Source organism: Alligator sinensis, unplaced genomic scaffold (genome assembly GCF_000455745.1).
Source record: "Alligator sinensis unplaced genomic scaffold, ASM45574v1 scaffold115_1, whole genome shotgun sequence".
Lineage (NCBI taxonomy): Eukaryota > Metazoa > Chordata > Crocodylia > Alligatoridae > Alligator > Alligator sinensis.
The window spans coordinates 2,483,227-2,507,207 of record NW_005841895.1 but is presented as its reverse complement, the minus strand read 5'-3'; the positions used below and the strand labels follow the sequence as shown (position 1 = coordinate 2,507,207).

Here is a 23,981-nt window from a genome sequence, read left to right as displayed (position 1 = left end):
GACATGCATGAGCAAGGATGTTGAAAGAGGAACCCTAAAAATCCATTGCTCCTTGGTGGGGCAACAGGCTGGATCCAGTCCCTTCAGTTTAAAGGAGAAAGTCACGGTAGCCAACAATTAATTTATGATGAATAATAGTAATAAATAAGCATGAATTACTTTTATGAGGTTCATATCCAAGGACCTTGGGCCACTTAATAATATATAGGTCTATCAATCATCAAAGACAGACAAGGTCTTCCTAGCCAAATGAACACCTAACCTGGCATACTGAGGCTGAAAGCCTACCTTTAGAAACAGAGGCAAGCACTGAGCTTCATTTGAAAAGGCATCATTGCAGAGCTCTGGTATACAGAGGAGCCTTCCAACTTCTGAGATTCATAGTTAAGAAAACCCTACCTGATGATATTACATAGAGTGAATAACTGCTGATCCCAGGTGCTGCTAAAGTAGACTAGGTAATAGGTGGAGTAGAAAAGCCTGGTCTCTCAGGTGCAGAAGACTGGATCTATATTACCTACGCCTTATCTTGAGCTCCTATTAAAATAATGGCTGAATCCACCATTCCTTGAAGGAAGATAAAGGTAAACCATCCTCAGTGAACCTTTGGCTATTACTTGCATCTACATTTCTCCTAAAGCCAATAAGATATTTCAAACATGTAGACAAATACGGCCCATGATGCACAGCTTGCAGTTTCCACTATGAGAAAATATCCACTTGGAGTGCTCACCGCTTTTGAAAGTCAACAGATTTTCATTAGATGCCCAATAAGGAGTGATAGGCCTGACTTTAGGGACCCCTTTTTGGAAATCCTAGCCTCCTTGGTGCCTCTGACCTCAAACCAAAGGGTAATGTGCATTCTGGCACATTATAGTTATACTAGATTCTCACATCTGCCAGGACAACCGTTTTTCAGAAACATGTAGCCAGATCCCTGTTTCTGAACAAAGTGCATTTAACACAGGGCACAAGAGAAACGTAACTTTAGGCCAATTTTCTGATCTGGAGACCAAAATTGCTCTGGAATAACTTAAAGAAGACTAGAGACTGCTCTAAATTATGCTGCCTAGAATGGTCTCCTACAAACGTCCCTACTGGGGAATAAGTGTCATGTGGTGCAGTCACACTCCCTCCCACTCTCAAATATGCCTCAGCAGGGCTGGCGTTACGGGTGTGATTATGTGAGTGACCACCCCGGGTACCATCGTCAGGGGGCACCACACACACGCACGCACACACATACCACACACACGCATGTGATGTACATGCAGTCCCCCACCCCGCCCTACCCCTACCCCATGCAGGAGGAGCAGTGTCCAGCCCAGTCCACCCATCACCTCCAGCTGGTGCTCAGGAGGACCCTGGCCTAACACATGTAGGCAGGGTGGTGCCTGCTCCAGTCTGCACTCCTTGCTCCTGCACAGCAGCAGCAGGACTTGCTCACGGGGAAGCAAGCCTCCCAATCCAGAGCAGCAGCTGCCCCGGGGGCTTTATTTCTGAAACTTTTGCTAAAATTGCTACATACTTCAACTCAAAGAAAGGCGCCCAAAATACACATTCTCCCAGGGCACCATTTTTGCTAACGCCTTTCCACCTGCCTCAGACCCACCTGGGAAAACCTTCTTTAATGGAGGTTTGCAGGGGAATGAGCCAGCCATTGGCTCTTCTTTCCATGCCTCCTAGGAAGAATTCCCCCAAATCCAGTCAGGACACTCCTCTACTCTATGTTTTAGCAGAGTGGTGCCAGGATCTTGCCTATAGTCTCTGCTTTGACAGAAGCATAATAAAAATCACAGTATGATACAGTACAGTTGAGAAAACAGTCAGGCACCACAGTGGCAACTGGGGCAGGGAGCAAAAACCAGAGCATCAGATCAGGCAGGGAACACAGGGCAGGAAGCAGGAGACAGAGCAGCAGCTTGGTCTTGGAGCACAGGGCAGGGAGCAGAAAGCTGAAGAGCAGATCAGGTAAGGGAAAGGGATCAGAGTGGTACTTAGGGAGGGCATGGAGCAAATTTATGGCATGCTACCAAACAGGCTGCCCCCCACACTGATCAGGGCAAGGAATTGGTAGCCAGGCAGTTGAGCTCTTTTCCATCTGATGACTTGCAGCATGACCTTAAGCAAGTCAGCTCACATATCTGTGGGTCAATTTGACCACCTGTAAAATGGGGAAAAGACAGGTCTGCTTCCCCCTGTGGTTGTTCTGAGCACAACATGACACTTGTGAAACCCCGGTAAGAAGGGTCCTCCCTAAGTGAAAGGAAATTCTCCGCCGCTTCCTTCTGAAGCTTGCATTTCCCATGCATATCTCTGGTAACCAATGTGTGGTAACCTGAAGCTAATCAAAAGCTCTATATGCCTTTTACTTTTTTAACACTAATGCTACAGCTGATCAATATTACTGCTGAGCTTCTTTTTCTTTTCACATATGAATTTAATGCTACTTGCACTGCATTTCTGAACACTCTGACAGATGAAAAATACATTGAGAAAAAAAAAAATCACATTTTCATAGACCAATATTCCAGCTAACTAAGGAGGCTTTTCTCTGAAAGGCATTTGTTTTTGTTTCTCCTTTACACAAATTTCATCACGCAAAGATCCAGCTCTTTGCTGTGAAGTCCATTCACACTGTAGGGTGTAAATGAGATGATCCTGCATGCACAAAGGAAATTACAGGTCTGATGAATTGTGACGGTGATTCCCAGTGTAATTTACACAGAATTATTTACATATGGGAGACCCACTCAGAGCAAAATCTTTTCTTTCCCCAGCAGAGCGACTTCTCTTTGAATAGAGGGTCAGTGATATAAATGGGATTGCAGTCTGCACATTCTGATACACTGAAACAATTCCAGACTTTCATTCCAGTGCACTGTAAATGGAGCTTCACTAAGACCCGCCTTTGCTGTCAGTGGATTCCAGTGAATATAATTATTTTCATTAAAAACAAGAACCGCAAGAACTTCCTTTTTTAATGGAAACTGTGCACTGATTGTGGTATCGGACTAAATATCACTTTAGGACAGATGCACTGGGAATACTTGATTGCCTTTTTTAAAGTTATGAAAACAATATTATATGAGAGTTTTCAACAATTTAAGATCAGTGGGTCTTAATTGTATATTAACAGAGAGACTTAAAAAATGACCCCAAAGCACTCCTATTATACTATACCGGAACACAAGGCCTTGTGGGAAATTGGGCATTTTCTCTTTTACATACATAAAAACAAGTACAACGGGCTTTTCAATTAAATGAGTCTTTTGAGAGAGTTGCAGGAAGAGCCAGAAAGCCCCTTAAAACCTTATTGCTTCTCATATTTGCCAAGTGGGGATGTATATTAAAAATGACCTGTTCTTTCCAGTACAATGCCCATAAAGGTTTTTTTTCTCTAATTTGACCTAGCTATTTTAAGGGTTTGCTTGTTTTATTTCCCCTCCCCCTCCCATATGTTTAGTAGCTTTGCTTTTCTGCAGCACTCTAAAGCAAAGGATGCTTACTACGGTCCCTTCTGCATCAGGAGTAACTTTATTAAGGTTCAGTATCACTCAATATTAGCAGTTTACTGAGAATATGGGGAGAATAAAAATGCTCATATAGAGAAGAATAAGATAGAGCTATAATAGATCCAAAGCACACAGATGAAAGGAAGAAGACAGCATCTCATTTACATCAATACAATAAAAATACAGTGTTAATGTTGCAAGTTATAGCCAAGAATTTGTTTCAGTAAAGTTGAACCCCATTGTGTGAATACTTATATATGTCTTAAAAGGGAGGCTATACTCTGCATATTCATCCTTCGAGTGTGTAGGGTTTAAAGAACAGCTCCTGGCTATTGACTTTCTGGATTTACTAACCTTGAATGCTCTAAAAGTACAAATCACGCTGTCAAAAAATCATGAGGTTACTTATAAACTCCTGACATTTTTAAAAAGATGATTTTGAGGCAATTGTTATTTGACTTTAGGTGTTCTCTGGCTTCTGTACTAGGGTGTTAAAAAGTAATTAATTAATTTTGATACAAAACCAGCGATGTTTACATAATCAATTACCTTACTCCAACATGGGAGGTTTTAAAGGAAATACCAAAAAATCACAAGATTTTCCATGAAAACATGAACATTTCCAACACTTTTGGAGTTTAAAACTATGCTTAAATTGAACTGGCTAGGTTATTTAAAACTACCGTAACAACTAGGATTACAAGCTCACATCTAAAAATTTCCCATCCACATTTCAGGTAGATACATATCCCTTTCTCCTTCTTCTTCTTTTCCTGCGCGTGCATGCATATATAAGACCTGAAAGAGGATTTATTCCCCATAAACTCAGCATTTTTCCATTTTGCAGAGAAATTTTACCAGTAACTAGGACCACTGCACGCTGTACCTTATAAATTATGCCTTTTTTAGTCTGTTCCTGTCATTTGGGAGCTGTTGGTGTGATTCTTCTTCCCCCAGAATTCATGGGGAAAAAGAATCATTTCTTCATGAGAAACAAAGAATCGCTTCATTTTTCTAAACTAACCATTTAACGCAGCCCTGAGATCATAAGATCAGTTTTTCCACTTCTTTTCTCCCAAAAAAACTCAAAAGGTAATGAATGAAAAATCGGCAATAGGTAAAAAAGGGACATGTAAATCTAATGGGAAACAGTGTGCTTTTATGACGTGTTTTCTTTCAAAAATCTCAAAAATACACTGCTCCCCGTCTGTTCTTGGAAACCAACGTATTTCTGAGTTGCAAAAGACGTTATTATAATGTGGTTAAAAATGACGAGAAGCCAAGATCCAATAGCCTCAAGTCAGGGGTCACCTTAATGAGAAAGAAGTGATTTCTATGTCTAAAACTAAAGGGAACGTATAGGTCCCTGATTTGCAAAATATTTTGCTTACATTTCTTTGCGACCCGCTGTTGGAACTCAGCTTGGCTTAGCACATTATGGAGAGAGCTCTTTAAAAGGACTAGATCACTTATTTATGCCCAAAATATGTTAAATATTGAATAAAAAACAATGAAAAAATATTCTAAAGGAAAGTTAGCAAGAAGAGTAGAATATAAAGTTATATACAAACTTTATAAAACAGTCACATTGGACCATCAGAAATGTAAGCAAATAGCCAGGACTATTCCCTAGACTCCATTAGGAACTAATGGCAGAATATCATCTGTAACTGGGACAGCAAACCAAACCAGTTTTGAGTCATACTGTTTTATTTTTCAGCTAAAAGGTCCTGTCTTCTAGCCATTACACAGCCATGTTACCCATTAAAGCACCATGCTGGGCAAGAGTTCCCACACTGGGTCCAGGTTCAGGTAAACTATTGTAATTAAATAGGTAATGAAAAATCACCACTCTCCCATGCATGAAACTTAAGACTTCAACTGTGAGTGTAATGTGTTTCCAATAGACTCCTACATCAGACTGGGAGACAGATGAAAATGTCTTACTGCTGGGGTGAGCACTCTCTGGAGGTAAAACTTTACAAACATCTTTAATTTTGAGAAGAAGCAAGGGGAAAACAAGTGACTATTTTAATAAGAAGGCCGATGAGATCCGCTTTTTAAAGGAGTTAGGCTTAATGTGGCACCCATATGTCTCAATCCAAAAGGCATTAAAAAACAGAGTATTTGAATCATTTTACGCTGCATCTACTAATAATATGTCATCCATTAGCAGAACCAGGCTGCATTTTTCCCCCCACTAGCTGACATGATATTTTTTTACATTTGAGCTCCTAAGATCTGCACAATAGCTTAACACAATAAGTGTTTAGCCTCTGATTCCAACTGTAATTGATAGAGTACAGTCCCGTTCTCTCTGCTGCTGCTAAGTTGAGAACTGAAGCCAGAGCGACTGACAGCCTTTTTTCAGGGGTCTGGAGTTGCTCTTTACAATGATGTCCTCATTGGGATATGAAGTAAAACAAGGGGAGAGAATCACTGTTACCCTGTGCTAGTGAGCCGTCATATGCTGGGCACCCCAGGGACTTGATCCGGGAAAACAGTTATTTGAGATAGGTGCTACTAATGGGAGACCAAACGAAAGCAAAAAGCCATGGAGGGAAATAGCAAAATCCTGCTGATTTTAAAGAAGTGGGCTTTAGATAAAAGACAGCGTGGAGTGGAACCAGTTGTACAAAAAGATTTCTTAATATAAACAAGTGTTTAAAATGACCCCCCCCCCCCCAAAAAAAAAAAAAGAAGAAAGAAATGGATATAACTTGCTGATGGAAGCATTCTCTATATTACAATTCCAGTGTCTGAACTTGTCAGTCCTAAGCTTTCTGTGGAGGGCTAACATACCGTGGCCTGATTTGGCAGATCAAAAATGAAATCGATAAATAACTAAATCAAATACATTTTTTGAGTTGTCCCATTCAGTCCTGGAGGAGGAAACCACAAATTTGCTTCAATCCAAAATGAATTTCATGTGGCGGCTCATTTGGTAGCTTGTTAGCTGGGAAACCACCTATTTTGGATTCTGTTTAATTTATCCGAATGGCAAAGTCTGCTCTTGTTTGCAAGCACCTTTGCTTTTTTGTTATCTGTCAGGGTTGTGATGTGCAGAGGAACTGAAGGGTTCTGAGGCATGAGATATTTAGATGTTTTTGATGTGCACTTGCTTTTCTGGAGGATGTTAAAACAAAGCGACGCTGCCATTTCTACAGTTCCATTTAGTCCCCTTTGCTTGGAACCTGCTTCTATTATCCACTTAAAAAGCATAAATATAATGGAAAATAAAACCAAACCCCAGAACCCTTTTGGTGGTGGTTATTATTTGTACATATCCCTGCCTTTCATCAAGGATTCATACATAGCAGATTTAACAGGTCATCTAGCCTAAACCCTCTGAAGATTCCAGGGTTTCCCCTGTTGAATATGTTTCTATTCAAATAACCTATGCTATTAAGGTGCAAATTGCAACTTTTAAGTAATGATTGCTAACAGTCTTCTGTTTACTGCCACACAAGGGCTTTCACGAAAACAAAATCTGCATTATTCATCTCCAGCTCCAATAAACAAAATAGATGTGGCTGATAGCTGTTTCTGCTGTACTTCTCAAGAGCTTTGGTTCTCAGGCAGCCTATCAGAGCCAGCAAAGGCAGGCAAAAAGAAACACAAAATCGCAGCACAAAAAAAGGCGTTAAGTCCAGGTATTCTTCCTCACGAGCTTTAAGTAGCAAACTAGCAATTCACGATCACAAAATAAAATATGCACATTTAAACAAGCTGCAGGGGGAAAGCAGAGTTTAATCCAGTGCAGTTGTATTTGAAAGCTATTTCATATGCCTAAGAATCAAAACTGAATCAAAATAGCTCCCACTATTTTGCTCCCACTCCTTTCCCTCCCCTTGTATATTGTCATTGGTGCAGAACAGTTACAAGGGTTCTGCCTCAGAAGTGGCTGCATTTCATTGACTGGTGAAGTAGTTTCAGGGACCTGATTCTCTACTTCCAGAAGTACACACTATAACCAGTGCATCTCCACTGACATCAGGAGAATTATTCCTGATTTATACACGTGCCAGAGAAAGCTTGGCCCACCATTTGAAGTATCTTTCGGGATCCATTCGGATGAGAGAGACAATGAAAAAGTTACATTTTATTGTCACTAAAAGTATGGTATTATATCAGGAGCATGTATAAAGAGGTCTAAACATCTGCTTTAAGAATTAGATGGTTAAAAACGAAGCTTCTAAAAAAGTGGTATCTATAGAAAGATCAAAATGTTTTTGAGAGAGTTCTCCCGCTGGCATGAAATAAAGAATTTTAAAAAATAAAATCCGAGACCAAAATCCCCATCATCGAGCATAAATAGCATCCCATTTATTCAATTACAATACCTTGTTTCATTCCAACAGTCTGTAATATATTTCTTAGGAACACAGGGCTTAAAATTAATAATAGAAAAGGACAAAATTGCCATGTATATTTCTCTAGATAGATTTTCATCTAGCAGCAGGACTTCACTTCTGATTCACTTGCCTGTTCTCTCTAACCTTTACATTATTCATTAATCAAACTAGAAACCTGCTTTCAAAGTCAGTGCATGGTAGTAATTATTTACAGTTGTGCATAGTATTTAATTTTAAGCAATGACAAAAGCAGGCATGTCCAGAATCATAAGGCTTATCATTTTTCTTCCCTTGGAGGTTAACCACCTAAGGAAGCCAAAAATTGCAAACTTTTCTTTAACATCACTACTGCCACCAAGACAAAATGCAGTGCAACCCATGCCTTTGAACTTGTGGAAGTAAAAAAAAAAAAAGTGGAAATTAAAAAAATAGCTATTTTATTAAATCCCTCACATAAAAGGGAGAATGGCCATCCTCCTTGATGAACAATTCAATTTTTGTTGCACAGTCTGTCTAGTCTCACTTTGACGGATATTTTTTTTAAGAGTACAAAACAGAACCTCAATAATGCACATGAAAATGAAAGTCAGTTTTGAAAACTATATACAACAGACACTTACGCTCTTCGAAACCCCACACACAAACACGCAAGTTCAAAGCAGAAGAACTATTGTAAATGGATAAACCTGCTTTAAATCGGCTGGGGAGGATGAAACTGGACTGCATTTAAATAGCCAGTATTTTGCACACCTGAAACAACATTGCTCTGAGGACAAATATCATCAAAGAAATTCAACTCGGAGGACCAGGGCACTTTTTTTTGTCATCAGACATGTTCTTGGTATTCTGGTAATTAACATTACTGCCCAGTTGTTACAAATCTTTACAAGAATAAAGAAAGGGAGTTTTCAGGGTAACAGAAATCTTGCTGGCTCAACGGAGAGCTTGGTAAACAACAATATGGACTTTGCCTATGATAACTGACTTACTCTAAAGCTTCTGTGTCCATAAACTAACAAAGGTGGCTTACACCTCCCAAATGCTAGTACACACCTTCTAATCTGAAATTCTACTTAGAAAACAAAATGAAATGAAGACTCACACCGCTCACAGAAAGAAAAAGGAAAGCAATAGTAACACTGTCACTGAGAGCATCAGGCTATGTGGAACAAATAGCTATTTATCAGACAAGTTGAAAATGTTAATGCCTTGTTCAGCGATAGCCTCTTTCTTTGTGAATAAAACAATAATAATAACTCAACCCAGGGCTCTTCTGCTAGAGGTGTTCCTATATTAACTGTCCTTTAGAGTTAAAAGGGATCTCTCGTTGCCAGTAGACGTACTGACAGCTTACAGAGGTGCACTGGGCAGGTCCCAGAAGACTTTCCTTGCATTTTTTTGTCCCGAATCTACATAAATAAAACCAGAGGTAAAATCTGTAATAAGTTTATAAGAGTTCTCCAGGCCCCAGATTTCCAGAATTACTATTTACCTTTGAATAAGCCCTAAGTATGACTTTCCAAAGTTCATTCAACTATGTCACTAAACTTGCCCATACATTTTGGCTTAGGTGTTGCAATATACCTAAGGATATTCAAAGAGTGGGTTTGGGGGTGAAAGAGAGAATGAATGAATTAGCTGATGAGCCCTAAACAACATAGCTTTTCTTTAAGGTACTAATCTAGCTAGGACACAAAGAAAAAAAGAAGAAGGGGGAAAAAAAACCACCCACATTAAAAGCCAAACAAGATAATAATTGTGCCTGCCTGGCTAAGAGAATCTAGAGGGCAAGCCTTACGTCATTGGCACTTGGGTTACCATGGTGAGTGATTTATTGATATATATCAAGAATGAATAGATCAAAGGCAGCAAGATGACAGGTGATCAATCAAATGTCAAATCAAAGCTGGCAATCAACTGGAAAGCTGATTTTTCAGTGGGTGGGTCTGGCAGAAGAAAAATGAACTTCCATATTGCACTTCCCAGAAACAAAACCCCACCACACTATTAGAAAAATATAAAGCAATTAAGCAGCCCAAAAGAAAACTCTTTGAAAAGGTTTACTATACAGGCCCATTCATCTTTCTTTTCTTTGCCAAAAAAAAAAAAAAATTCCCAAATAACAAAGCACTTCCAAAGTTGCCAACTATTTTCCTCTTTAAAAAATAATTGCAAAACCAACTTGGCACTGGCACACGTAGAAACTCGGGTGCAAAACAAAAGAGGATTTTTGATTTGAAAATGGTCATTGTCTCCTAACAGCCAGAACGTTTCATTTGATTTCCTGTTGCAATTTTACCACGGATGATCAAAGGCTGAACTTCCCCACCGCCTTCATCAATAGAGACCGTCCCTGTGCAAGCTCAAGCACACACAAGACACACACACGTCCAGAATCGCACCAGAAACAGGGCTGTAGTGCAAGAGTGAAAAATCCCGACCCACAGAGTGGAACATGCTCTTCAAACACAAAACCACCGTCCAAAAATTAAATAAATAAATAAAAGAAAATAAATGTAGCTGGGGAAGCAATGGAAGAGCGATCAAAGGGCTAAAGCAAGGGGGTGGGGGAGAAGGGAAGTGGAGTGGAAGAAAGTTGGGGGAAAAAGTTTAACAAGGGAAGAATTAGAGCTCCAGAGCAGGAGGGCAGAAAGAGACTGTTCAAAAGGGACGGGGATCGTCCCTTGCAGGGGCAAGATCTTCCTCTTCATCAGGCAGGGATCCGAGTCGATACTGCTAGTTAGTTACCAACGGGAGGGAGAGGGGAAAGGAAAGCAGAGGGGTGGGGGGATAAATACAGATCCAGCCCAGAAAAACAAGCACCGGTGCCCCCACATCGTGGTCAGGACGAGGGGGAAGGAGGGGAAGGGACAGAGCCGGGGCGAGGGGATGGCTTCTCCTTACCTGCAGCCCGTTTGGGTGCTTGTTGTTTCCTCCTTGGCATCGCTCTACTTTCTCCAATCGCACTTCTGTCCCCAGGTCCGCGACCCTCGGAAGCGCGTGAGTCTCGTGCCTGTGTCTCTCGTCTCTGTGTCTCTCTCCGCTCCCCCCACCTTCCCAGCCAAGTCTCACCCCCCACCCTCCTTTCACTTCACTGATAGGAACCTGTTTGGTTGTTTTTTTTATTTTATTTTAGAGCTATAGGTTGGCTAGGATTTTTTTTTTTTTTTTTTAACTGTTGCAACACTTGCTTTGCTTCAAACATCCGAGATCAGGAGCAAAAGAAAGGACCCTACAGTGCCAGGAATAAAGCAAGAACAAAATAGATTGGGGCGGGGGGGGGAATAAAAATTAAAAAAAAAATAAAAATTAAGCAGCTCTGCAAAGGTTGTGGGGCTGGCTGCTTCCTCCCTTTCCTCTCCTCTCCTCTCCTCTCCTCCTCCTCCTCCTTCCTCGCAGATCTGTATGGCGGTGTGTGTGTGTGTGTGTGTGCGTGTGCGCAGCGAGCTGCAGGTTTGTTGCTGTCAGATGCCAGGCTGTGAGTGATATGGGAGAGGACAGAGAGGCTTTGGATGGGAGGAAATCTGGTATTCACACACACACAGGCACACAGCGGTGCGCGCGCACACGCACACACACACACACACACACACACACCCGCACACACACACAGGCAGGGCGAGGCGATGCCAGCAAACATCGATCCACTGAGCAAACTGCACATTAACAAACTCCTCCTCCGCGACCTGATGACAGGAGGAAATTTACTCCGAGCAGACAGCGCATTAAAGAGACAGCCCCGAGCTGCCGGCCTGCCCCTGCCCCTGCCCCTGCCCCTGCCCGCCACCCCCAGAGCAGGGGGCTCGGGGCTCTGCCCACGCGCTCTTTGCCTCTCGGGATGCCGCAAGCAGGACTCTGCCATGCCGGTTTGGATCTGGCCCCCACTTCCCAACTTTTAAGGAAGGAGGAACTGAGAAAGTTCTCTCCAGAGGTACAAAGACTTTGCTTCCCACCTTCCTCTGCCCGAACCTGGGCAGAGCCAACCATTCCAAGACAGGCAGACCCGGCTCTTTTGCGTCAATCCGGTATCTTTGATTAGATCAACTCCAATTTGGTCCAAAGTTATTAGACCAATTTGAGTTGGTCTAATAAAAGATACCCCATTTACCCAAAGACACCCGATTTACTTACATGTGAGTTGGTCTAATAAAAGATACCCCCATTTACCCAAAGACACCCCATTTACTCAAATGTGAGTTGGTTTAATAAGAGATACCCCCATTTACCCAAAGACACCCCATTTACTAAAATGTGAGTTGGTCTAATAAAAGATACCCTATTTACCCAAAGATACCCCATTTACTCAAATTTGAGTTGGTTTAATAAAAGATACCCCCATTTACCTAAAGACACCTGATTTACTCAAATTTGAGTTGGTTTAATAAAAGATATCGGATTGACCCAAAGAACCTGGCCTGCCTGTGTCCTTAGGTCAGCACGGCGACAACCTACACTCCCATTGCAAAGGGGAGACTTGACCGCACTTTCCGCTCTCCTCAATCCCAGACATAGGCATGGGTGAACTGGGCAGCCCCCTGGAGCCCAAACAGAAAGGGGGCCCAAAAATGAAAAAAAAAATTACAATTGCAAAATCTTTTTTAAATATTGCACATATACAGGACTAACAGTGTTATCAGTTGAGAATGAGCTATTTAAAGACATCGATATCCAAAGCTGTCCCTAGGGAATGGTGAATCAGGGCAACTGCCCAGACCTCATGCTTTGGGGGTGCCCCATGGAGCCGGGCAGAGTGGATGCAGCCCCTCCAGTGGGACCCACCTGGAGCTGGCGGCTTAGCCCCATGCCGCGAAAGAAGCACAGAGACCTCCCTCCCTTTGTGTGGGTACCACGGCTCTCTGCAGTGTTAAGGGGGTCCCATATAGGCTGATTTGCCCCAGGCCCTGCACCCCGCAAGGGTGGCCCCATCAATACCACAGATGTGATAAAGACTTTTGCAACAAAAAAATCATTAGTCTGGCAAAGGAGGGCCCTATACTACAAGTTCCCCCAGAGCCACCAGGAGTCTAGATGCAGCATCGGCTCTCCTAGGAAATGTTCATTTCCACCTAGGAGAACTTTTACAATCTCTGTTCTCTCCTATGCCTGATGAAGGGTGAGCATGCCCAAAAGTTTGCAAATAAATAAAATATTTTGTTTGCAAATAGCTAGTTGATCTAATAAAAGATATCACTTCTTCTGCGCGTTTTGACTCCTCTCTCTGGTCCCACTTTTGAAACCAGATTGCTGACAATCCCCCCCAACCCCGGGCCAAGGTGGTAGGTGCTAATAGAGCTGGCACACAATCTCTGCCACTTTCTTCCTCTTCTCTGCTCCCAGCCTACCCCGCCCCCCCCTTTTTGCAAAGCCTTTTGTTGTGAGGTTCTGATGACGAGCACCCAGTAAAAAAGCAAGTGGAGTGGCACGCTCATCCGTTGGTGATTGTACTTACAGGGAACTTTTGAAATTAGAGGAGAAACCAGCCAGAGGCCTTTAAAAGGGTGAAATTTAATGACAGTGGGAAAATGATTTAAGACCAAAGCATTAACCAAGTAATACACACCTGATTTTCCACTATTCTGCACCTCATATAGTTATTTCCACTGGTATTATGTGGGTATAAAGCACATTACCCAAATCAGACTGGTAAGGTGGTTGGACCATGTCAGGACAGGTGTGCCACGGCAAAACACCAGCTTTTTTTTACACATACTTTCCACAGAAGTATAAGCTGTAAGGCAGTGGACAATCAAGGCCTCCCCTCTTACAGTCTTATGTTATAGTATGTTATACCCTTACACTCATCTCTACTGGGTGTTTTCAACCTAAGTGCAGTAATAATAATAATTAGAGACAGGTCTAAGACACGATGTTCATATTCAGATGAATTCAGATGCTCTGAGACCCTTTGTAAAAATAGATTCTTTTATAAAACTCAGTGGCCCAGGACCTTTCTAATTTGGTATTTGTTTTCTGGGTTTGTGGATCCTGTAGTCAGGGCTCTTCTGTTTTCACTCCACTATATGTGTGTAGATCAGTGTTTATTTTCTTTAGCCAATTTCCAAGTAATCTTCAAGCTGAGGAGGGCGGACTGAAGTGGAAAGTAGATAGTGTTGAGGAATTTCAAACACCAAAACTGATTTTTGAGGATAACTCATATTCCTTTGTTTGCGTAATTCTTTCTGCAGTCTTTCCACAGCTCCTAATACCATGAGGTCTTTCAAAAGGCTTGGGACATAGTGATTTCATTCTAATATTTTTAATAGTAATTCTTATTAGCAGATTTTGATGTCACTTAATACCCGTACTTTGGTATGGGACACCTAAGCATAGGAATATCAATAATGGGTGTGGCTTTTTGACACTTTCATCTTCATTTTCAATGCTCCAGTGTAACAATTATAATTAACATTAATCATGTACATCCTACAAAAATCTTACCCCTTACCTTAGCATCTTTTAAGATGTATTAATATTGGTAAGTCAATTATAAGTGGTGCTCATGGACATTCTGTAAACCACAGTCCTATTGTTCAGGAAGGTAATGATTTTCCTAAGGGGGGTGGGAATCAAATAACCTTCATACTTACTGACCTAATCCGATTTTATGTTCGTGAAAATGTCCCACTTCAGTTCCTGTGGTACCCTCCCCTGTTTGGCTTTAGCAGTCTATTTATAAACAGATTTTTTAAATATTCATGTTACAAATCATCACAGTTTAAATGAGCAAATGAGTTAGAACTGCTGTAATGCACTCACTTTTCTGCTTTTCTGTCACCCATTGAAACAGTGTCCATGTCCAGTGGCCTCTCATTTACAGTTCCTTAAGCACTTGCACCTGTGCACAGTAGGTGTAAAATGCTACTACCTGGGCATGTCTATACATGCATATTAATGCAAAGCAATACATTCTGCGCTTACTGCTCCAGAGTTTATTGTCCTGGGTGTATGGTTTGCACGTGAACCAACGATGACAGCATGTTGAGCCAGGTCAGAGCAACCCCAGCTGAGAGGGGGCTCCAGGGTTCAGCCTGGGGCTGCTCCTCCTGGCTCAGTGTGCTGCAAATGGGTTGGCAAAGGACTGAGAATGCTTTAGTGCAGGGCTAGCCAGCAGAGAGCCCCTACAGTTAAGTATCCTCGTGCCCCAGCCAGCCGGGGCACTGTTTACACATGCATTGCTGCAGAGTAGAAAACTCCACAGCAGGACAGTACTTGTAATTACAAGTACTATTCTGTTGCAGAATAATTTAGTTTACTCCAACCTAATAGGGTAGCACATGTAGACGTGCAACATTTATGCACAGGTAATTAGTCTACTGTGCACTAAATGCCTCTTGTAGCTGCACCCCAGAGAAAATGGAAACCTCTGAGCTGGCAGAGTTTGCATTTGGACAGCTGTTAATGTAGGACACAAAACGGTGGAGAATCCAGCTGTCTGAGTGGAAGTAAGGTCTAGTATTGGCAAAGAATGGACAGCTAGACCTTCCTTTTCCTTGGCAGAAGGAGCACATCACCCTATTTGTAAGTGAAGTACTGAAGCATGGTCCAGGATTTCAAGCAGTGGGACAGCAGTGGGATTCTGTTCTTACCTTTCACCGCAGGAAAGCCTCTGATCTTGAACATTTGCACGTTAGTGTCTCAGGGTACGGACAAGCATTTGCAGCACCCGGTTTAAGTTTAAGCAGCTTACTTTAAGCCACCTAAACCTAAACAGGGAGATGCATGTGCAGGTGCTGATGGGAGCGGCATGGGCAGACCGAGGTAAGTAAGTAACTGGAGGGGAGAAAATGGGGCGGGGGGGAAGCCTCGTGGGTCTGCAGGGGGCTGGTATGTCTATGGGAGGGGGGGCACTTGCTGGGTCTACAGTGGGGGGACAGTGAGGGGGCTAAAAATAGCATGGCCATGGTTGGGGGAGGGTAGGAACAGCATAGCCCCAGGAGCTGGGGAAAGGTCTCAGCTTTTCCAGCCCCCACACTGTGCTGTGAATGTCTGCAGGAAAAGTTAACTCATTTTAGATCAGGTTAACCCAGGCTGATCTAAAGTTAGGTCACGGCCTGAGGCAAACCAACTTTAGATCAGGTTCACCATTTTTTAGGGCGATTTAAGCCCCACGAACACCTGCACGCCCTGCCATTTAGATTCAATCTCAATGTAACACTTGTATGTACCCTCAGTTTCCACATCTGTCATATGGGCACAATTCTACTCGCTGCTTTGTGATTCTTCCCTTCCTTGACCCCTTCTCCAGGAGCACACCAGATGTGAAAGGCATTGTGACCCTGATTAGAATATTTTGCTTATTTCTGCTGTCATTATCTCTCTGAAGAACTTTATATTAAAAGCTATTTAAAAGCACACCACTGCCTACTCGCTGTTTTGCTACACCTAGGAGCATACTCTAATTTATTTACACATGGCTAAGCAATTTTGGGAGAGGCAGAATCCCTTTTATTTTGAACTTCTCTCTCACCAGGAATCCCCTACTTACATACAAGCACTAGGTTTAACAAGAGCAATGCTTTGGAATAATCTGAAATCAGCAAGCAGAGGCTGTTGTTCTCCAGAGTCGTGGCTTAAATCCAAATGCTACACACTGGGTATGGTATTTGGATCTGCAGTGACTTTTTTACATCTCACCATGCAAGATGAGAAAGTCACTCATTTAAATGGTTACTCCTTTGGGAAAGGGAAATTTAGAAGATGGACTTCTGAGTAAAGCACTAGTGAGATGGCACCCTATCCTCGGTGATAAATGGGAGCATTAACAAGGCTTGGTTGAGAGGAAACCTACAGATTTATGGCTTCCTGTCTCCACCAGCAGATGTCATTATGGCTGACAGAACAAAATGCCTTTCAAGAGGGAACTGGGGTGGGATTACCAAGAAGGGGAAAAAAGCAAGCAAAAACCTGGTGTCCATTTTTATATACTGGTCAGAATCCATTTATAATTTTGAATACAACTGACACTATATTGCATCTGTGAGCTCACTCCCTCTGTTATTTATAACTAAGTTGGAGAAGGTCATTTAGCATCTCTCTCAGCACAGGAAGAACCCATAATATTTACCAAAAGCATTTTTGTACAGTTAGCAATGACAATTTAAGGAGAATATAACGAGAAGATAGCATTGAATGCTTCCTTGGCTTCTCCAATGGAATAATTTTGATGTGTGTTTAATGTTTACTTTGGCAACGTAGCAATTGATTCTGAAGCAATATTGAATTTTATCTATTTGTATTACGTTGCAGAATAATATTTCTCTATCCTGTCCTGACAAAATATTATGACCAGTAATAGCATTGGCAGTTATGCATGTTCAAAGAAGAGTAATCAAATCTCATGCTTCAGGGCATAAACCAAATCCCTAAAGGGTCAGGAAGGACTTCTTCCCCCTACAGACATAGCAATATACAATCATCTGGATGCATTACACTAGATTTTCCCCTTCCTTGGTTGTATACGGACTGGACAGAGTCGTGGTCTGATCTAGAATGGCAAATCCAGTGTCTCTAATTTGTCTGTTAGGACTACTAAGATTTTGGCCTGACTTTTTTCAAAAGAATGTATGCACCTGTACAACTAAGATGTGCATCATGGTGACAATTGCACAGGTCTAAATGAGCATTTTCAAGTTCAGCTTAAAGGCCAAATTGCGATGAATTTACTCCTTTCTTCTAATTGTAGCTTACATCTTGAGAGCTATGTCGCACGAGACACTTACCACGTGTTAAAGGCTTAATACTCAAGCATCTGAGTGTTCAAGCAGGATAACGCATGTTAAGTGTGCTTGTATCCTATCGTGCTGTAGGAGAGGTATGCCTTTTCCACTGAGGAATATCTTCAAATGGTATTAAGTAACATGTGTTGAGCTACTGTTGGACTGCTCCACAGAGATAATACAGATAATCAACTGCAGTCCTGAGGCTGGGTCCCAAAATACACTGATTGTGGGCCTCAGTTCCAGAACCACACGGGACCGCTGGTTCCTATGCGGTCCTGATGCTGAGACCAAAAATTGTTGGGTCTGGTGCAGGGCAGGAACTGACAATTAGCTGATTGTTGGTCCCAGCCCTAGGATTGACCAGAGGGTCAAGTCAGCTCTGGTGTGGTGTAGGGACTGGGACCAACAAGCAGCCAATTGTCAGTCCCAGCTCTGAGACTACACCAGTGTCTCAACTGTCTCTGATCCCAGGGCACCGGCGGGTTCCCGTGGCAGGGGCAGTGCCCTCTCCCAGGCTTAGCTGCCCAAGCCTCCCTCTGCCTGCTGCCAGTGGCAGAGACCTGGCTTGGGAGATCATACCATGCATTTATTGTGCAAATTATCAGGACATATTCTAATATTTCCTAAATAAAACACATGCTAAGTGTCCTGTGTGACAAGGCCCTGAGTAGTCACACTGAATTCAATGAGATTACTTGGAGAGTAAGGGACTACTCATTGGGCATATCTACATGAGATGTTAACTGTGCTGTGGACTAACTGCAGTAAACATCTCGGCATCTACACGTGCACCCCTGTTAGGGCGCATTAAACTAATAAACTCTGCAGCAGGTTAGGACTTGTAAATACAGGTACTATCCTACTGCAGCAGCACACATGTAGATACTGCTCCAGCTGGCGGGGGCAAAGGGCGCTTCAGTGCAGGACTAGCCAGCAGGCAGCCCCCATGCTGAAGCAACCTCGTACCCCAGCCAGCTGTCTGGCACCACATGGAGTCCCACTGGAGCACCTGTGGGCTGACCAGCTAACCTCCCGGGTCCCCAGCCAGCCCAGGCTGCTCTGGCAGGGCTCCACATGCTGTACATGAATAAACTCCAGAGCAATATGCTCCAGCGGGTTTTTTTGCTCCTGGGCACATGTTCAGATAGTGGGCCCAGGAACAAAAAGCTCTGAAGCAATACACTCCAGAGTTGATTTGTGTACATCAATCACAAATGTAGACATGGCCATTGTGAATAAAGGCATCACAATCTGATCTGATCCCAGCTGTGTGTGCAGTGCCAGGACTTCCCTGTGTGCATTTCCCATACAGAATGCCTCTACATATGTCTACATCGCACACCCTGGCTGAAATTAATTTCAGTGCTGATGACCCACTTAGGGCTCTTCATGCAATTTTAGCTACCTCTTGTAATGCGGGGTGCAAAAGGAAAGGTGTTCTGGCAGGGGAAATACCATGACCACTAAGGAGGTATTCCTGCTTGCAGGGGAAAACCATTTTTTTGGTGGGGGTAGTACTCTGACCAAGAAAATGTAGAGTTAACCTCCCACTTTCTCTTCCAGTGGAAAGATCTTGGCTTCATGCCCACTTTACGGAAATGGGAGACTCCTCCCTAGTTTGCTCCTGTGGCTGTACGGCTGAGGGCAAGTGAAACTCGGGGGCATCTGAGCCCCAAGTCTCTGGGCTTGGACCTGCACGTAGGATGCCTGCCCAATGATTTGAAAGCATCTGAAGTCCCAGGCAGGAGTGGAGGATGCTTGCCAGTAGCAGGGCTGCATCTGGTTCTTGAATGACTCACGGATTTGGAATTGATTTGGCTGATTCGGCTTAGAACATGACACATTTTCCATAAAAAAATGTGTTCCTGGCAGGTTACCAACCCCCAGCATCCCAAAAAGTGGGCCTCTGTGGCCAGTTTGGGGTGGGCCTTTTAAAATGGAGTGTAAGAGTTGCTGTTGGATCTTCGTTCATATGGATAAGGCTGCCAGAGAGCCCAGATAATGGAAATGGGATAATCGTAGTTGGGAAAACATCTTTCCAATCGGGGAAAATTTTAAGATGTCAGACTTTTCCCTCTCTCAGATAAAGTAAAGAGTTGAAAATTTTGAATAGGGTTGTAAGCTAAAATCCTGAAAACAAATTGGTGCCAATTCACTGTTCAGAAATATTAAGTTTCTGCACTTACCGTCATTTTATATAAATTCTAAATTTCTCGACAAAAAGTAACTTTGGACCCCAAACTGGAACTATTAGAACTGCTAATTCTTTGCTTCAAAATGTGGAATTTCTCACAGAGGATTCTTCCCTACAAAACATTTTAGGTTTGACAAATTTGCATGCAATATAAAAACAATGTGTTGAAAAATCCCTGCCTCTAGACAGCAGTTTCTATTCCCGCAGGCTGGAATAGCGGTGCTGGTGGCAAATTCCATCCTCCCAGGCAGTTCCCTACACACAGCTCAGTTACTCCAAATTTGTGTTGGGAGGAGTGCATTTCACCCCATGGGATGAAACCATGATACAGCTAATAATTTATATTTAAGGCAAGAGGAGACAGTATTTCCACAACCCTTGATTTCTAATCTTCAGCTGAAGGATTCGCCCTTTGCTGCAAAGAAGTCATTTCAGTCTGAGCTTTCATCTAACTGCAAAAAGAATTTTTTGTGGCTAAGTAATGAGAATTTAAAACAGTGAAGATGATTAGCAGTACTCTGGCTGCAGCTACCTTCTTCATCCCAGACATCTGTGGTTCATCTTCCATTGCAATGTCATCAACTAAAGTATCACTCAAGACTACACGTAAGGCTCACCATGCATTTTTTAACCATGACAACTCCCTTTACAGTGGAATAATTCAGCCTTGAACATATGCTTCAAGCTGAAACTTAGCCTGGGACATCTCATTTAGGAATTAGACTTTTCTCTCTTTAAAAACTACACCTATTAAAAAAAATAAATAAAATAAAAATTTACCATCAGAAACAGCACCACACAGCAAGACCATTTCCCAGATATTTCATTACATCCTGTATTAATTAGGTCAGAGTTCTTCTTTTTGTGGCTGCATAAACTGCTGTTCTAAAGCCCACTGATGCTGTGATCCAAGGTCCTGATCTCAAGTTTCTCAGGGCCCTGGCACACATTCAACTTAAAGCTGGATAGAAACCAGCTATAGAGATGTTACATGTTTCCAAGCACTAACTTTGTAGCTGGCTGGCTCTTTTTATAGCTGGATGGACATTTTTGTGCTGTGATAATTACTTTGCACGTGTGGCTGATCTCAATTTATTCTGCAACTAACCAGTTAATTGTCCGATAATTACTTTTGCATAGGGACAGTCTAAATTTATTGTGCGATTAACTAGTTAATTGTGTAATATATGTAACGTGTAGCACGGGCCTTACTTTTGTGGACTTTGAAACAAGCCCTTTAATTGTAAACACATTGGATAGAAGCTTCATTTAATGGTTACTATATGAATTACTATATTAATAAGAGCAATTATAATAATTTCAGGTGGCACTGGTTTAAGTCATAGGAGTTGCGAGGTAAAAAAAAACTTAAGTTAGTGGGTTGATGATAATATCTAGTTCCTCTCTAGTAACTTTACAGAACATCTTAGCTTATGATAAAGGTTTTGTGGAATAAAGGGACATTTCCTTACAAAAAGGAATTCCAAGATGCTAGTACAAGTGAATCTCTTGTCCTAAACTTATCCTCTTGTGTTTACGCATTATCCAATGTTGGCCAAAAATCTTCTGCATATAGCAGAAGTGGCATTGTGGATAAAGGCATTAATCAGGCACAGTTTCATAGGACTGGTAAGAACATCAAACATATGAATCCTATGTTCTCAGCTGCATTGACTGGTGATGATTTTGTGGTTGAGGAAGCTCTTACAGAGGACTCCAGTTTTTAGATTTGTCCACACTCAAAAGACCCTTGGATGAATGTGAGGTAAGGAGCTGTGAACACCTCAAACCAAATTCATTTCTTGTGCAATTTGACTAATGTGAATAGAGGCACAAAAAGGGTGCATTTTGCTGGTAATTCCTAAGTGCCTGGTATAGTGAGAAAATCAGTTGCCAATAAGATGTTCACAACCCAAGATGGTCCATGAGATGGTCTTTAGCTAAGAGAGAGGAGATCTCTGAGAAAAGTAAGGAAAAGAAAAAGAAGCAATCTTCCCAAAGACAGCATGACACACATTATTCTCTCCCACAGGCCAAGCAGCTATTGAGTTACAGAAACACAGAAAGGACCTAGGTGTCAGACAACTCTCAAGGGGTAACAGAAATTTACTGTTGTATTCCTCTCATTCTTTTAGAGACTGGAAGGGCCATCCAAATAAAAAGGAAATTGATAAATTGGGAAAACGTATTATGATGTTGACAAAATCAGATAAACATCAGCCGGAGAATTTGAATGGGATGGAATAAATGGCACCCAGCAGCTAGCCCTGAATATAATGCTATGGAGCTAAGGTATAGATTTTCAGGGCAGAAATTACTTATAAAAATGGTCCTCGCACTGTTGATGTTGAAAAGTAAGCAAATACTCCTATCTATCTGGATAATTTAATTATAAAGCACCCAAATCACCATGGTATTAGATGTATGCTATCCATTATGGCATAAATGAACTGTTTTTGCGCAGAGTAAGCCTTTTTTCCTTTTATTGCTATTATTATTTATTATTACGATTATTTATAGTTAGAGCAGAGACTTATACTGGCAACTGGAATAATTTATGTATGCGGGGGCTGGCTAAAACGATATTGGTATTCTCTAATGCATTTAATATCCTGTGATAATGGTTGCGAGAAAGGTGAGCCTTTCAATACTTTAGGAATCTGAAATTCTCTATATTGCCACTCAGAGTAAACCATGTCACCCACTGAGCCACGCAGGGATTTTTTTTTAATGTCAGGAGAAGATAAATGGACAAATATAGTTTACACATCCCAAGCACATTTGTTCAGTAAGCAACACAGAGAAACCTTAACTGAATCACCAATGCCAGCAAAAGGAGCAACATATTTAATATGCTTTTAATTGAAATGTAACTACTATGATACCAGCGGTTCATGCAAGAGACAAGGTCTTCAGAAAATAAGGGGATAGCAAGAGTTCAGGCTAAGACATTATGCAAAAGGTTAGGGCCACAGGGACATTTTAGCAGGTGGGGGGGGGGAAGACTCCACTTTCCTTGAAGCAAATGTTTTTATTCTATGGAAAAGCAAACCACTGTCCAGATTGTAGCCCACTGAACTTGATAAAAACAGTTGCCCTTCTAGAGCTCGTCCGGTAGATTATAAACCCAGAAGGACCACTGCAATAATCTAGCCTGACTTCCTGGAAAACACACAGCATCAGGCCTTCCCAAATTAAATCATCCAAGAATCTCATAGTAAATTAAACCTTATGATGCTGCCATGGTAGAAGTGACTCTCATTTCACCCATTCTCCAGATGCACTCTAGATGGATTAATGGGCTTGCCCAAAGTCACATGGTAAGCAATGGCAGAACAAGAAATGGGAATCCTGACTTCCAGTTCTCTGATCATACTATAAACCATTCTACCTGACACCAAATGGACAGTAGAGATGCACTGCCTAGTCCCAACACTGGCCTGTTATCATGCATGCTGGACGAATACCTGGAGTAAAATGATGTAGAGCCAATCCCATTCTTGTATCTTCCTTGATCTGAAGCATAAAGGGTGACACCAAGTTACCTGTACAGAAAGGAGAAAAAAAAAGGGACCAAAGTTGAATGCTCAAAAGAAAACATGCCAGCTCCTCTTATCAGCAATGGGTATTATGGTTTCAGTTCTTTGATTATGAGAACATCCTTCAGTGATCTACGCCCTTGCATCCAGTAGCAGTCCTGTATAATACTTTTCCCTTTGGAGCTTTATTATTCTGGTCATCATGTATAAAGCTTTGGTTATGGAAAGGGTGGCAAAAACGCACCTAAAAAGCCTCTGTCCAGTCACTCACTACCACTTACCATACAAGCTATAAGATCTGGCTTTATCCCCACTGGAGTCAGAAACAATATCTGTACAATACCTGTTCTACTGTCCCATTCTCTCATAGATCTCCAAAACTTAATGGCTAATTAAGCTTTCATCCCATCCCACTATAGTCACATTTCAGAATTTCTAACAAAGCTGTGAATGCCCCTTTCACCCCTTCCACCATCTTCCATATAAAGAATTGGGCCAGTTTTTCAATTCCCAACAGACCAGGGGGTCCTACTGTCCAGAGAGTGTGGCCTCTCTGAGAGTCAGATGCTGTCTTAGAGTCAAATAGCTCCTGACAACGGTGACAGGCAAGAGACAAATTTGCAATGCTGACAAGCAAGAGAGAATGGCTTCTAATTCAG

General features: G+C 42.0%; 1 protein-coding gene across 3 annotated transcripts in view; it reads right to left on the bottom strand.

Moving 5' to 3' along the window:
- Positions 1-23,301, bottom strand: part of TSHZ2 (teashirt zinc finger homeobox 2) — a 300,718-nt gene extending 277,417 nt beyond the window's left edge. Inside the window, exon 1 of one of the 3 annotated variants that reach the window (XR_003092714.1) lies at positions 10,775-10,844. Coding sequence is in view for 2 of the 3 variants with exons in the window: in XM_014517192.2 (XP_014372678.1) it covers positions 10,775-10,814 (40 nt within the window). In the remaining variant the exon portion in view is untranslated. Of the gene's footprint in view, positions 1-10,774; positions 11,383-23,250 lie in introns of those variants that run through there. The other 2 variants (XM_014517193.2, XM_014517192.2) reach the window with 2 other exon arrangements.
- Between the last annotated feature and the right edge of the window lie 680 nt (positions 23,302-23,981).